Source organism: Rana temporaria, chromosome 12, assembly GCF_905171775.1.
Source record: "Rana temporaria chromosome 12, aRanTem1.1, whole genome shotgun sequence".
NCBI lineage: Eukaryota > Metazoa > Chordata > Amphibia > Anura > Ranidae > Rana > Rana temporaria.
The window spans coordinates 33,100,693-33,116,914 of record NC_053500.1 but is presented as its reverse complement, the minus strand read 5'-3'; the positions used below and the strand labels follow the sequence as shown (position 1 = coordinate 33,116,914).

General features: G+C 40.7%; 1 protein-coding gene across 1 annotated transcript in view; it reads left to right on the top strand.

Annotated features, from left to right (window-relative positions):
- The first annotated feature begins 587 nt into the window (after positions 1 to 587).
- DLX3 (distal-less homeobox 3) overlaps positions 588 to 16,222 on the top strand; it is a 29,279-nt gene continuing 13,644 nt past the window's right edge. Inside the window, exons 1-2 of the mRNA XM_040331654.1 lie at positions 588 to 1,068; positions 13,049 to 13,242. Coding sequence (XP_040187588.1) covers positions 603 to 1,068; positions 13,049 to 13,242 — 660 coding nt within the window. The 5' untranslated portion in view covers positions 588 to 602. The remainder of the gene's footprint in view (positions 1,069 to 13,048; positions 13,243 to 16,222) is intronic.

Here is a 16,222-nt window from a genome sequence, read left to right as displayed (position 1 = left end):
ATATTAAATGAAGGAGCAAAAGTGATAATATTTTAAAATATATTTTTACATATATGTATATATATATTCTAAAAAAATATGTAATAAGAGCCGATTAGAACCTGCTTGGTTTATAATTAAAATAAATAAAACACTTTTGCAATGTACGGTGTAAGTATACGCATATAGCTCATGAAACTAAATCAAAAATACAGCTTTAGCACATCAAATGTACCAACTTACTGTATGAATGCCTTGTATACAGGGTGTGTTTTTTTTAGGAGTCTATGTTTTAAACTCACAAAACTTACAGTTTTATATTCTGCACAGTGTTAGCGTTCATACTATTTTTGTAGATGTAGCTAATATATATGTTGAGTTTTCTTTCCTATATAAATACACAGTTGCATTTTCTCATATAAATATACAGTTGCATTTTCTCATATAAATATACAGTTGCATGCACTTGAGTATATATGTGTGTGTGTGTGTTTTTTTTCTTTTTGTACTGACAAGAAGCTAAGACATAAATATAGAGCTGGTGAAGAAATCTGTTTTGCCTGGAAGGCTTTCCTCCTGGAGCCAATAGGAATGCGAGACCCTCCCTTCTCTACCCTATAATTATGGAGCAGAACTGGTCTGTGAAGCTTTGGTTTGGCTTTTATTGTACAGGCAGAAGTGCAAGAGAGCTCAGCAGGGATGTTCGTGTGAATGTCTACTGGGATATCGACTTTGCTCTTTGTAACATTTGTAACATGAGTGGGACCTATGAAAAGAAGATGGCCGTATTAACCGACCTCAGCACCTCTATGAGTTGCCATTCTGTGTCTAAGGACTCGCCCACCCTACCGGAGTCAACCGCCACGGACATGGGCTACTACAGTGGTCCTTTAGCTGGGGGTCAACATGACTACTATCAGAGTCAGGCATATTCTCAGTCGCTCAATGCCTACGGCTATCACCATCACCCCCAATTTACCATGGGTGGGCTAGTAGGGGCAGATGGCTTCATGCCCAAGGATGATTACCAGTATGGAGGTGGATATCGATCTTATGGACATTTTCGGGAGGCCCCACCTCAGGAGCAAGGTATGGAAAACGGGGCTGGTGTGGGCACTAAAAAGTAGACACGTCAAGCTTAAAACATTAAAGTGAAAGAGATTAGACAATATCTAGAGTCGGTGCCTGTAGAGATTATCTAAAAGTATTGAATGACAGGAGATGATGAGCAGGATGGAGAGAATGATATGCAAGTAAAAATGGTCGAAATAACAACAGAAAATGAAGGGGAAGATAATAGCTGAAAAGTGGGAAGAATTTGGAGATGCAATTACGAGATTATAGGAATTAAAGATCTCTGAGACGTAAAAGATGGATGCTTGTAGCCAAAATCAGTGGGTACCAAGAAGAAAGATATGAGTGTAAAGGAAACTTGGAGAAAAGGGGCACCGAAATGATGATTGATAGAATACGGGGGCAAAAAAGAGAGGGACGAGGTAAAGGGGGTAAAAAAACATCAAGAGGGCAACACAGGTAGCAGTCAATAAAGAAATAAAGAGGCAATAGAATAATATGAATACGAATAAGGGATACAGGAGGTATTATAAGAGTGTACAAGGTATGGGCAGAAACAGACTAACTATGGAACTCTCATCACTATTATTATAATGCCTCTTTATAATTTACCATCTTCTATTTGTCCCTTTATATACCACTTGTACCTGTTTTACCCTCTTGATATTTACTATAGGCTTTGCTCGACCATCCCTCCAAAAAAAAGTTTGTTACAAATACTTATTACCAAATATTTTTTATTGTATAATTTTATATGTCACTGAAAATAGGACATTTGTATTTTGTGTATGTTTTATTATAGCATCGTATAGTTTCATCTAGTATAGTATAGTTTAGCATAGAACAGTCTTTCTCAACCAGGGTTCCTTCAAAGGTTGATAGAGCTTTGAGCAACTTCTGCCTGTCAGATGAATAACTTCTGTCACCAATTTTTAGCTAAGCGGGGGATTATTACGAATGTAAGGAGCAATTTCCTTACTGATCATCACGCTAATGTATCAGGAGCTGTAGATATAATTATTATTGCTAGGGGTTCCCTGGGCCCAGAATGTTATTTCAAGGGTTCCTCCACGTTAAAAAGGTTTAGAAAGGCTGGTAAAGAATAATATAATATATTATAATATGATATAATATAATTTATGTACTGTTATGGCCATAAGCATTCAATACAATTTTGGTTTACGCTAGTAACATCAGAGGATTTTTTTGATTGGTCGCTATGGGTTATGGGTTTTGTCATTGAAAAAAACAGGAGGAAGGTGCAGTTTGACAGCTCCAGTTGAATTAATGGTTAAAATATATAGATCACTGATGGTTCAACTCTCATTCATTGACTAATATAGAGAATTTGGGGTATTCTCCACCTCATTCATTAAAAAAAAGGTATAATAAAATAATGATTAGTTAATAAATAATAATTTAAAATAATAATTAAAAAATATTTTTGCAAATGATAATAATGTATTTTTATCATTTTACATACGTACATTCATTCATTTATGTACTGTTTTTATTATGGTACATTTAAAACCTGTAAAATTATCAATTGCCTACCGTGTCGGAATTTATTATGCACAGTTTCCTGGGCTGGTCCCCTGTAGCCACTTCATGTGACATTTTTATGATACTTTAAGGGTCCGTCCCTGTATTAGCCTGACACCTCATGAACGGGAGTAGGCTTAGCGAGACCTGTCTGCCTGTCTGTCTGTAACTTTAATCTGAGTGAATTTATACCTGTAGTAGGAAGATTTTGTGTGATGTCCCTCCCTTCCTGTCTCTTCTATAATCCTCAGCTCCTGTTTACCTGTCTGCGTCTCCCCAAGCCGCCTGTCTATCTACTGTACATCTAAGCTACACCGCTGTCTGAGCATATCCAAGCTGCCTGACCAGATCTGCCTATGGCTAAAATGTCTGTCTCTGTCTTAATCTTGGCTGTCTCTTTGTATCTCTCAGCTTGCTGTCTAGGGTCTCTGCTTTAATGTAAGCTACCTAACCCTAATTTACTGTATTTAAGCCATATAAAGTAGTCCTTTTCAACCTTTTTAGCCTGGGGGAAGCCTTTAAATAATTTTCAGGTCTCAAAGAGCCCCTGCGAAAATGTATATTTACAGCTTACAGTACATATAGTAGTTAATATCACATGAGATAAAAGGATAAAAAGCTGGGGTACAATGCATATTTGTCACCTAATTTTTTTTTAAATAGCCCCTCTCCCCCCCCCCAAAAAAAAAGTAGTGGTCCAAAATGTAGACAGTAAAACTATAGCATCACTTTACAATGGTAGTAGGCGTGTACCCTTACATTGGTATTCAATGAAAGAGAGCCTTCTTACATTGAAGATCAAAGGCCAGTCAAGCGCCTTCTTGCATTGGAAAAATGCCTTTCAAACTGGTGGTCAGTGGAGAAAATGTCCATTACATCAGTGTTTAATGGGAAGAATGGGCTTTACATTGGTGGTCGGTAAGATTGGTGGTCGGTAAGAAGAATGGGCCTTATATTGGTGGTCAGTAAGGCCACGCACACACGGTCGAACATGTCCGCTGAAACTGGTCCGCGGACCAGTTTCCACGGACATGTCCGACCGTGTGTACGGCCTAGCGGACAGGTTTCCAGCGGACAAAAGTTTCTTAGCAAGCTAAGAAACTTGTCCGCTGGAAACATGTCCGTCGGACATGTCCGATGGTTAGTACACCTAATCGGACATGTCCGCTGGTTATGACGTGTAACCAGCGTCCCGAAATCCCGCGCATGCGTTGAATTGATTCGATGCATGCTTGGAAGCATTGCACTTCCGTGTTTGAGAACGTTGGTGTCTTCTACGTCACCGCGTTCTCTGTCCGCGGGGATTTTGGTCTGATGGTGTGTACACACATCAGACCAAAAGCTCCCAGGAGACATGTCCGATGAAAACGGTCCACGGACCGTTCTCATCGGACATGTCTCCTCGTCTGTAAGGGTCCTAAGAAGAATGGGCCTTACATTGGTGGTCAGTAGGAAGAATGTTCCTTACTTTGAAGGTCATTGGGAAAATGCTCCTTACATTGGTGGTCAGAGGGAAGCATGGCCCCTTACATTAGTGGTCAGTGGGAAGAATACTCCTTACATTGGTGGTCATTGGGAAGAATGCCCCTTACATTACTGGTGATAAGAATGTCCCTTAGGTCTCGTACACATGATAGGTTAACCAGAGGACAACGGTCTGATGGACCGTTTTCATCGGTCAAAACCGATCGTGTGTGGGCCCCATAGGTTATTTATCCATAGGATAAAAAAAAGCCAACTTGCTTTAAATTTAACCGATGGATTCCTAACCGATAGGTCAAAACCGATCGTTAGTAGGCACAACCATCGGTTAAAAATCCACGCATGCTCAGAATCAAGTCGACGCATGCTTCGTTTTTTTCAGCACGTCGTTGTGTTTTACGTCACCGTGTTCTGACACGATCGTTTTTTTAACCAATGGTGTGTAGGCGCGACGGACCATCAGTCAGCTTCATCGGTTAACCTATGACAACGGTCCTTCAGACCGTTCTCATCGGATGGACTGATTGTGTGTACGAGGCTTAACACTGGTGATCAGTGGGAAAATGCATTTTTACACTATTGGTTACCCTTACAGACAGCTAAGAAGATCATTGGTGCCAGTTGTTATTTATCAGAGAGCTGATAGGTGAGGCTCCCCTGATCTTACACCACTGGCTCTGTGAAGTGATGTTGGCCAGCAGGCATAAGGTACATTTTTTGCTCAAGGAACCTTAAGCAAACTCAGATGTAACCCAAAGGTTCCATAGAACCTTGCTTAAGAAAATGTTGTTTAAGCTCTAGACCATGGATGCTCAACCTGTGCCCCTTCAGCTGTTGAGGAACTACAAATTAAATGAGGCATTGCAAGCTGCTGACAGTTACAATCATGATTCCCAAGGGCAGAGGCATGATGGGAGTTGTAGTTCTGAAACAGCTGGAACGCCAAAGGTTGAGCACCCATGTTTTAGACTCTAGAGCCTAAATAACATTTTAGTTACATGACTGGAAATTATTGGTACCTTGGCTGTTGAAAGTTTTTTCAATATATATATTTGCCCTGGATATATTCAGACAGTCGCTGTACAAACAAGTAGACCAAACTCTCACTGGCTAATGCTAAATTACAGGTCCTGACAGTGGTGGAATTAGATGGCTAAGGGAACTTGAAAGCAAAAACTGGATCTCCCTTTAAAAATCTTAACTAAGCCTACCCTCTTAGGATGATATCATCTCTTGCCAGAAATGGCTCTGTATGGTACATCTGTTCTCTGTCATGTTTTGCCACCATTACATTCCTATATACCTAACGCATACTCTAATTGGCAAACGTAAGGCATGGCAGGAACAGTTGGTTTTAGAGTTTTTTGTGTACCAACAGGCAAAGTGATGCCGCGTACACACGATCGGTCAAACCGATGAGAACGGTCTGATGGACCGTTTTCATCGGACCAAACCGATCGTGTGTGGGCCCCATCGGTTATTTATCCATAGGTTAAAAAAAAGCAATCTTGTTTTAAATTTAACCGATGGATACCTAACCGATAGGAAAAAAACGATCGTTAGTAGGCACGACCATCGGTTAAAAATCCACGCATGCTCAGAATCAAGTCGACGCATTCTTGGAAGCATTGACCTTTGTTTTTTTCAGCACGTCGTTGTGTTTTACATCACCGCGTTCTGAAACGGTCGTTTTTTTAACCGATGGTGTGTGGGCACGACTGACCATCAGTCAGCTTCATCAGTTAACCGATGACAACGGTCCATCAGACCGTTCTCATCGGATGGACTGATCGTGTGTACATGGCATTAGACTTTGCTACTGCAGTTTGATTGGACTACATTGGCCCATCTCAACTTTTCTATTGATAAGGCTTCAACATACTCTCCTGATGGCACTTTATGTTCTTTGTGGCCCGTGTGCATTGGCACAAACTAAACCAACAATATGTTTGAACCTGGCTGATAATTGTAGTTCTTTAGAAATGAGAATGCTGCAATTGTTCAACCTTCATTTTTATTAATTTAACATTTTATTTTATTTGAAATAATATTTCAGTAATAAATCAGCATTTGATACTTAACATTTGACCAAAGATGTGTCTAGTTATTTAGAGAAACCAATCAAAAATCTGCTTTCAGTAGCTTTCAGTAGCATAGCGTGTAAAGGCCAATACAAATCATTGTTTAATTGCCTGTTCTTGGTTAAAGCATGCCATTAGTTGGTACACCATGTTAATAAATAAAGCAACAAATGGTTTGTCTTTGGCAGATCTATAGCTACAATTTTTGATTTTTTTTGACAACCACCATTATCCTAACAAACCAAATTTTTGAAATTGGTAGTCAAAAATTGTCTGTGACTGAATACAGCTTTCCCTAGTTAATCATGGAAGACGGCATAAACCAACTTTTTAATCCCAAATAACTGCATGTTGCTTCAATAGACCTTATCTGCAAACCGTATCTAGATCAGTGAACCAAAGTACTAAAAACCAGGTCAGCATGAGAGCCAGGCAACTAGCATATCATAATTCAAGGATGGCATTTCCATGATTTGATGACGTTTCATGGTTGGTATGGGTATTTGCAATAACTGTAGACAATGGAAAAATACCTATAGCAGCCAGGCTGTGGCCGTATTCAATTAAAAGTTATTATTGTTGAAGTGTAGATCAAGTCAAAAGATTTTTTTTCTAAAGTTTTGGATGGTGAGGGGAAGGAGTAGGGCTCTAAATTTTTTACCAACTAGTACATCATTTACCCTCTTTATGGGACTTTCTTTCCCAATGACAATGGCACTGCCCCAAGGAATGTAGCAAAAATCTGCAACGTGGGCACAATCAAAATAAGAATCTGTCAGAAGGTTCTAGCCTTCCTCTACTTCTAAAAAGAAGAATTTTTATTTTTGTATATGTTGGCGAGTTCCCCTCACTTCCTGTCTGGTGAACACATTAGCAGGACATGATATGAAGGGAAATCTTTCTAATGGATAGAAGTAAAACCTGATAGGGTTCCTTCATTGTAATATCCAAAACCAAGAAAACATTTGGCTTTTTAGAAAACAAACTCTTAAGTTCAGTAAGTGGTAGCAACCAATCAGAGTCAAAGGGGTTGTAAACCTTTGTGTTTTTTCACCTTAATGGATCCTAGGCATTAAGGTGAAAAAACACTTTGCATAGTCCAGCCCCCCGAGCCCCCGTTTTACTTACCCGAGCCCCTAATTTCCGTGGACGCGATTCCGCGTTGCTTTCTCCACAGCTTCTCGGCTCTTCATTGGATAGATTGATAGCAATGCAGGCATTGGCTCCCACTGCTGTTAATCAAATTCAATGACGTGGTCGCCGGGGCCAGGGCCGAGTCATACACTCGGCGTCTATGGACGCCGAGTGTATGACACGGGAACGCGGCCGCAAGTTAACCCCCTCGTAAGAGGGCTTTCCAGAGGGGGTTAGCTATTGTGGAAAGGAGCCGCGAGAGCCACCGTGGGACCCCAGAAGAGGACGATCAGGGCCACTCCGTGCAAAATGAACTGCACAGTAAAGGTAAGTTTGTTATTTAAAAAATAAAATAAAAGCTTTAATATCACTTTAATTCTGTTGAAGCCAGACTAGTAATATCTTGATTCTGATTGGTTCTTAGGAGTTAACGTACCTGAGAATATAAATTCTTTATTGAATAGGATAGCAGCTGTTATTTCCACAGCACAAATAAGAAAATAAAAAGTTAAAGCCAACCTGTTGCCAGTTTGGTGAGTTTACAGCAGCAGCCTTTGGGTAAAGAAAAAGAGAAGTACTTACCTTTTCAACAACCAGTGCATTGGAACACTGCTCTCATCAAGAGCTATGGGCGCCGGTGCTATCTGATACTTTCAGGTTTTTCAGATAGCGAGTCACCCACTGGGTCCTGTGGTTCCTCCCATTGACGCTGACTTTACCGCTGTTGCTACAGGCAATGTTTCTACTTTTTGACTGAAAAGCAGAAGTTTGGTATGAGCCTATATTTTATTTGAATGAATGAAAAACTTATAAAGCGCGGCGCATGCGAACTGAATCGCTTCTGGGCGCTAGTTGTTCGTGTCTCATGACATCAAAAGAGCAGAGTTTTGATCAGTCTTCTGAAAGTCAGGTGGTTTTCCTCCAACCCAAGAAAGTGGAACTAAACCCAAGAAAACTCATCTGCCCTCCAGTGATGCAATATCTGTGAGCTCCCTTGCTAGTGCTGTCATCTTCTCTCCGGCTTTGTCCAAGTTCTTGGTCTTCGGCCATCTTGATTGGCTGTGCTGATTTGATGTAACCCCAATGCATGAGCATGAGAGTTTATTCAACCTGAAAACCATGGCGCCCGACACATAGTACAACATGGGTATATCAATAAAAAACCTTTGTGCGTGCAAGTTTTTCAAATCCATCCATCATGGTCTTCTTAATTTGTATATTTTAATACCATCAATGGTCTATGTTCCCAATAGGGGTTATTTACGAAAGGCAAAACCACTTTGCCTTACAAGTGCAAAGTGCACTTGAAATTGCACTACAAGTGCAAAGTGCACTTGAAATTGCACTACATGTGCAAAGTGCACTTAAAATTGCACTGAAAGTGCACTTGGAAGTGCAGTCGCTGTAGATCGGAGGGGGACATGCAAGGAAAATAAAAAAAAGCATTTTAGCTTGCACATGATTGTTGATTTATTGTTGATTTATTAAAGGAAAATACCCTTTACCAATTGCTCCAGAGCTTAGTAAATGAGGTAAAGCTTCACGTTGCAAAGAATGCTTTTTTGCTTGCACTTGATTGGATAATGGAAGTCAGCAGAGCTTCTGCTCATTTAATAAGCTCTGGAGCAACTGCACTTTACAAAGTGCACAGTCTATTTATCTTTAGTAAATCAACCCCTTAGTGTTAAGGGGGAATCCCCCCCGTGGAGCCATTGTGTTTACCCAAAGGGGGGGCGCGGTGAGCCGTACCTGCTGAGAAAGCACAGTGATTTTTGCTAAAGGCTACAGCCACCAGCAACTATCTCATGTCAAAAATTCGACATGAAGGTTGTACCCAAGTCGATCGATGAATGGGTGCATTCAGCCTGCCAATAGATGGTTCACATCTCGGCTGGTCCCTGCTAAACTAGACGAGATTTGTATCATCTACGGCTGGCTTTAGTCTAGAGAAGGCTTTTTCAACCATTTATTTCCAGAGGAACCCTTCAAATAATTTGAAGTCGTGGGAAACCCCTTCTGAAACAAATTCATCGGGGGTCAGTGGGAAGAATGTTCCTTACATTGGTGATCAGTGAGAAGAATGTCCCTTACATTGGTGATCAGTGAGAAGAATGTTCCTTACATTGGTGGTTAGTGAGAAGAATGTTCCTAACATTGGTAGTCAGTAGAAAGAATGCCCCCCTTACATTAGTGGTTAGTGGGAAGGTAAGTGGTGGAGGGTAAGAAAAATGTCCCTTACATTGGTGGCCAGTGGGAATAATACCCCTTTTATTGGTGGTTGGTGGGACGTCCTACATTGTGGGTCGGTGGGAAGAATACCTCCCTTACAGTAGTGTTCAGAATTCCATCGTTTCAGACTAAAAAATAATTGGTGTTATCCCGTTGACTTTGCAAAGTAGCTTTGGTCCCATAACTAGGTATTCACCTTCAGATAGGAGGTCAATCAGCCACAGCTCAAGGAACCCCTAGCAACCTCTGGAAGAAGCTTAGAGTTCCATGGAACCCTCTGTTGGGAAGGACTGCCTTAGAACTACTTGGGAGATTGGAGCATAATGCGCTCATGTGAGACTTATTGCTACTACATGTTTAGGCCTTGCACTGCAATTGGGGCTGTCTGTTTTTTTGGACAGGAGAGGATTAGCTGGTCTACAACATCATGCCACCTACTGATAGAGCTCAGGATAAATCAAACATGACTCCCAATAAACGGGACATAAGCTGGCTATCACAATCCAGACTTTCTCAACCTTTTCCGCACAAAGGAACCCTTGAAATAACTCTCAAGTCTCAAGGAACCTTAGCTAAAAATTACTGTATCTATAATTAATGATACATTAGTGTGATGGTCAGTGGGTTGAATACTCTGTACACTTGTGGTCATTGGGAAGAATCCCCTTCTTACAAACAGCAAAAGATAATTGGTGTCAGTGGGAACTTATCAAAGAGGCAAACATTGGTCATTGCTCGAGAAATCCCGATTCCCTAGCAACCTCTGGAGGAACCCTAGGCAGGGCCGTCTTATTAGCATCTTGGGCAAAGTAATGCACTGGGGCCCCCAACCGGCTTGACCCAATTTACACACCAACTCTCAATAATTAAAGAATAAATAGTTAATAGAATTAAGCATATATTTATTAGTACTTTCAATAAAATCGATTTTAAACAATAAAAAAAAAAACATGCCATAAATCAAAGACTAGACAACACAAAGAGCACAGTATGGGGGAGGCAGTAGGGCACAGTACAGGTTATGGGACACAGCTATCCCGGGACAGCTTAGTAAAAAGTGTGACTGTCCCAGCAAATCCAGAACAGTGGGCAAGTATGATGTAATGCAAGATTATCATTTGGGCCCCCCTGCACCTGGTGCCCCTGGGCAATGCCCAGGGGTGCCCATGCATTAAGACAGCCCTGACTCTAGGGTTCCATGGAGGAAAAAGAGAACATGCTCTCTTTGTGGCTCGACGAGTTCCTCGACAGTTTCCTCGTCGAAAAATGTACACACGACCGGTTTCCTCGGCAAAAAAAAAAAAACAGCAAGTTTCTTGCTGGTTTTTGCAGAGAAACTTGGTCGTGTGTACAAGGCCTGAGGTACTGGATACAAATGTTCAGCCAGTTGCAAACATCATTCTGTGACCCTGATGGCTTGGTTACAGCAGCTCTTCACAAAACAAGGGTTTCTGAAGAAGTGAGAAAGCCATGTATAGTTAAGCCAAAAAAACATAAAACAAAAGTCTTTGGATTCCAAAATCTTTTATTGCTTCCACAAGGGACAACAAGAAACGTGTGAAAAGAAAACAAGAAAATAATGGAGCTCTATTATTGCGCCAATGATTGTGCCAATATCAACGCTGGAATAAGGAAGTTTCATCATTGTGCCAATATCAGCGTCAGAATAATGGAGCTCCATTATTGTGCCAATGATCATTCCGATATCAGCGTTGAAATAATGGAACTTCATTATTGTGCCAATATCAGCGTCGGAATAATAGAGCTTCATTATTGTGCCAATACCAGGATTGGAATTATAGAGCTCCAATATTGTGCCAATGATTGTGCCAATATCAGCATCGGAATAATGAAGCTCCATTATTGTGCCAATGATTGTGGCAATATCAGCGTTGGAATAATGGAGCACCATAATTGTGCCAATACAGCATCGAAATAATGGAGCTCCATTATTGTGCCAATTTCAATGTCCGAATAATGGAGCTCCTTTATTGTGCCAATATCAGCATTGGAATAATGGAGTTCCATAATTCCAAAGAGGATGTTGGCACAAAGGTGGCAGATTGCCTCTGGGGGAGTCCTGCCTACTCCCAACTCCTGCAGTCCGGCTCCTCTCTCGAGTACACGCACAAAATAAAAATAAAAAAAAGCAGGCAGCCCCCACTCCGTTCGCACATAGTGTCAGAGGCGCAGCAGCGATAGAGGACTGTGCCTTTGTCCCGACTCCTGAATTAATGGAAGCAAGCAAAAATTCATTGATGGGCACTGTTGGGCTGCATTGATGGGTGCCGGAGAGGCTGCATTTGATGGGCGTTGGTAAGCTGCATTTGATTGGCACTTCATTAAAAAGGTGGGGTATACATGGGCAGGGCAAAGAGGGTGGAGTCCGGGGTGGAGCCAATAGGTGGGCGGCAAAATGAGGCTTCGCCTAGGGTGTCAAAAATCCTTACACCAGCCCTGGGTACTGGGGAGATCAAGCTACCTTATTATATTCCGAACTTGTTATCACTTAAGCCTATTGGAAAATATCTCTATTATCTTTGATCAAGCTACCTTATCAATCAGATCAAGCTACCTTATTATATTCTGAACTTGTTATCACTTAAGCCTATTGGAAAATATCTCTATTATCTTTGAGTGCCCCATGTAAAAGTAGTCCTATTACACTTGCTCCAATTTTTCCTTTCTTCTGCTAGAAAATTGTTAGCTAAAAAAAATGTACAGTAAAACCTTGGTTTGAGAGTAACCTGGTTTGAGAGTGTTTTGCAAGACAAGCAACATTTTTAAATAAATTTTGACTTGATATACAAGCGATGTCTTGATATACAAGTACCGTCATGCCACAACTGAGTATAAAAGAGAAGAGAGGCACCTCAAAGTGTAGCAATATGGTTACATTTAATAAAGGTACAACATTTAGCAACATATTGCTACACTTCGAGGCGCCTCTCTTCTCTTTTATACTCTGTAGCTCCTGCTGGATTTTGCTTCTAATCCCCTTGTGGAGGCTTCCATTTGTGGATGGACATTTTATGGTTACACAACCTGGTCACATTGCTATAATCTTTTTATATGGACTATAAACTGAAGGACCTATGAATAAATGGTTGTGGAACGAATCATTTGAGTTTCCATTATTTCTTATGGGGCAATTTGCTTTGATATACAAGTGCTTTGGATTACAATCATGTTTTTGGAACGAATTATGCTCACAATCCAAGGCTTTACAGTAATTGGTTACTACAGGACAAAACAGGCTCCTTTCTTTCAGACACCTCTGATATAAATGGTCCAAAACCAAGTCACAAAGTTTCTTAAACTCCTTGAGACTTTGTGTTTTGGGGAAAACATTGCATAATTAAAGCACTTCATTAGACTAATGTACATCGCATAAGAAAAACTTTGCAAATTTAGGGAGCGATTAAAAAAATAGCCCCGAGCGGGTCTTTTTAAACATGTGAATTGAGACTTTTTTGAAGACAATAGAAGCTTTGGCTTGCATACTTATTTATCTCATTCTTCCCTAGCTGTGTCAATAAAAGAAGAGCCGGAAACCGAGGTACGAATGGTCAATGGGAAACCCAAAAAGATCCGGAAACCAAGAACCATCTACTCTAGTTATCAACTGGCTGCACTGCAGAGACGCTTTCAGAAGGCCCAGTACTTGGCGCTGCCGGAGAGGGCAGAATTGGCGGCCCAGCTAGGGCTTACACAGACACAGGTAATGGCAACAAGTGTTTATAATGACACGCTGAGACGGGCAGTGATAAACAGATGTAAAGTAAGATGGTCAAGTAATGACCCTTTAAAACCAATGGGGGGGGGGGGGGGTAGCATTTAGAATTTTCTGATTGGCTGGTGTGTGCTCCTTTGTTTTGCACTTTGGCTTTGAAATAAGCCTGGACATGTCGATGATTTTATCAGTCTACACAAAACTATCTAATTCTTTATGTGCAAGTGTAGTATCTTGTACAGATTTAAAATGGCAACATATATAAAAGTATAAAATATAAAAAAATGGACAAATGCATATCAAAATACAATTGCCGTAGAAATTAATGTAATAAAACAAAGGTATGGAATGTCTTCACAGCTCGAAATAAAATCTAAAGCCTCGTACACACGACCGAGGAACTCAACGGGCGAAACACATCGTTTTGCTTGTTAAGTTCCTTCACAAGCCAATTTTCTCCATTCCCGTTAAGGAAATAGAGAACATGCTCTCTTTTTGGCTCGTCGAGTTTCTCGACAGTTTCCTCGACGAAAATGTACACACGACCGGTTTCCTCGGCAAAAAAATATCTCCCAGCAAGTTTCTTGCTGGTTTTTGCCGAGAAACTCGGTCGTGTGTACGAGGCCTAAAATGTAATACGTTGCCATGGATTATGTTACACCATTGCTCTTTGTCTGTTTTATTTTTTTATTTATTTATTATTTTAAGACACCAGTGTGTTAAAATCTGATTTCACCTTTTACTATTATTTTTATTACGTTTTACCAAAATGTAAAGGCAAATGTAAAGGCAAAATACAATATTTCGCTTTTGGTGGACTTCAATGGGTTGAATCCCCCATTGAGTATCTCCTGGCGAGATCTCTTCAACTGAATTCCTAATTATCACCCACAATAGAAATATTTATTTTGAATAATTGTAGTTGTTGTAAAATAATAGCAGGCAATAAAGACGAGGACCTACCACAAAGTGCAGTAACCCATAAAGAGCAACGAGAAGCCATCTTTTGTTAACCTTAATCTTGGTTCTACACGTAACTCCAGATTATGACTTTTTTTGTACCGGTTTATCAACAAGGATAAAGGGCAATAAACTAATAATCTTAGCCATAATAGCCAAACCCAAAGGTACTGAAAATTCAGAAAGTACACTGGATCCTCCCTGCTGTACAGTGGTAACAATCGACAACACAGATGGATGTTTTGCTGTGATCCTACAACTCCCAGGAGGCAGCCCACAAGCATGAGAAAGGGAAGACTCAGAGGACGGCAAATTATAGGACTCCATCTGTTTTCTGAGAGAGGCCCCCATCCCCCCACCTGCTTCTTTTATACCAAAAGCATCACTCCCCCAAGGGGTCTGGCTCTGGTAACTTTTTTTCCCCGAACACACAGAAATGAGGACTACAGGTTAATTCCCACCTTTATGTGGCATAACAAAAAAGGACCACCCCAAGGTAATATTTTAATGATAGATGGAGTATTGTGGGCTGAGTCAGCTGCTGGCTTCTTAAATGTCTTAGATATATCAACAATGATATCCTCCTGTCATCTTTGCCAAGCTGTAGTGTCCATCTGGACATTTTAGCTGTTCCCACCCAACTTTTGTGTTCCAACTCCTCCATTCATTTTTCATAATATAAAAAGAAAAATATTTGGGAACCCTCATAATGGTTACAGTAGGTATGCAGGAATTCAATGCAGACATCTCAAGTTATATAAGAATTTGTCAAGTAGTACTAATTTCCAACATCTACCTAAAATCTAAATATTAGTTTGGGTGCACTGACCGTTTAATAATCAACACTGTAAAATTAGTTTATTATCCCCTTGCTAAGTTGTATGGGCCTCTGTTGGTGCTGAGCAAGAAATGTTCTAAGTTTATTCATGACCAAGAATGAAGCCTCGTACACACGACCGAGGAACTCGACGGGCGAAACACATCGTTTTCCTCGTCGAGTTCCTTGTTAGGCTGTCGAGGAACTCGACAAGCCAATTTTCTCCATTCCCGTCAAGGAAATAGAGAACTTGCTCTCTTTTTGGCTTGTCGAGTTTCTCGACAGTTTCCTCGACGAAAATGTACACACGACCGGTTTCCTCGGCAAAAAAATATCTCCCAGCAAGTTTCTTGCTGGTTTTTGACGATAAACTCAGTCGTGTGTACGAGGCCTGACTTGAGTCTTTGAGCTCATTCAGTAGATAGGTAGCCACAAGCAACATCTAATAATTTTTGTTTGCAATAGATTTGTATTCAAAAGTTTAACAAACTTCTTAGGATACAAATGGTATCATACAGATATAGAAAGATCCATGCACCCTCAAGGGTAACCAATGCCTCGTTTCCACTGAGCGGATCGGTTTGGCTCGGTACAGTTTGGAAGGGTTAGAATGGTCCGGCCTTTTCAGGTGAGCGTTTCCACTGCAAGTCGGACCGTCAGGACCAAATGGTGTGGTATGGTTCGGTTGTATGGGCCGCTTTCATAATGGAAGCACTCAAAATAGCATATCGTACCGAACCAACCCAAACCAATCTGCTCAGTGGAAACGAGGCACAAGTGTCAGATCATTGTAACTATAATACAAAAATCATTTGTAAAAGATAAATTCAGTTGAATTAGGCTACTGTCTGCCCAGGGCATGTATGAAATAATCATAATTACTCTGTGGTATAAACAATTCAATGAATATTACTCCGAAAAACATCTCTGCAACAGTTAATCCAACTATAGCATAACTAGAGATCAGAGCCACTTTACGTAACTCCCACATCTGTTATAAATAGTAGCAAATCGTCGGCAAAGAAAGCGCATTTATGAGTCTTTCCGCCACTAGAGACACCATGAATATTGGGGTTGGCTCGAATGGCCACGGCCAAGGATTCTATTGCCAAAATAAAGTGGAGAGGTGAGAGAGGACATCCTTGCCTAGTTCCTCTACTTATCTGCAAAAGATCTGATTTACGCCCATAT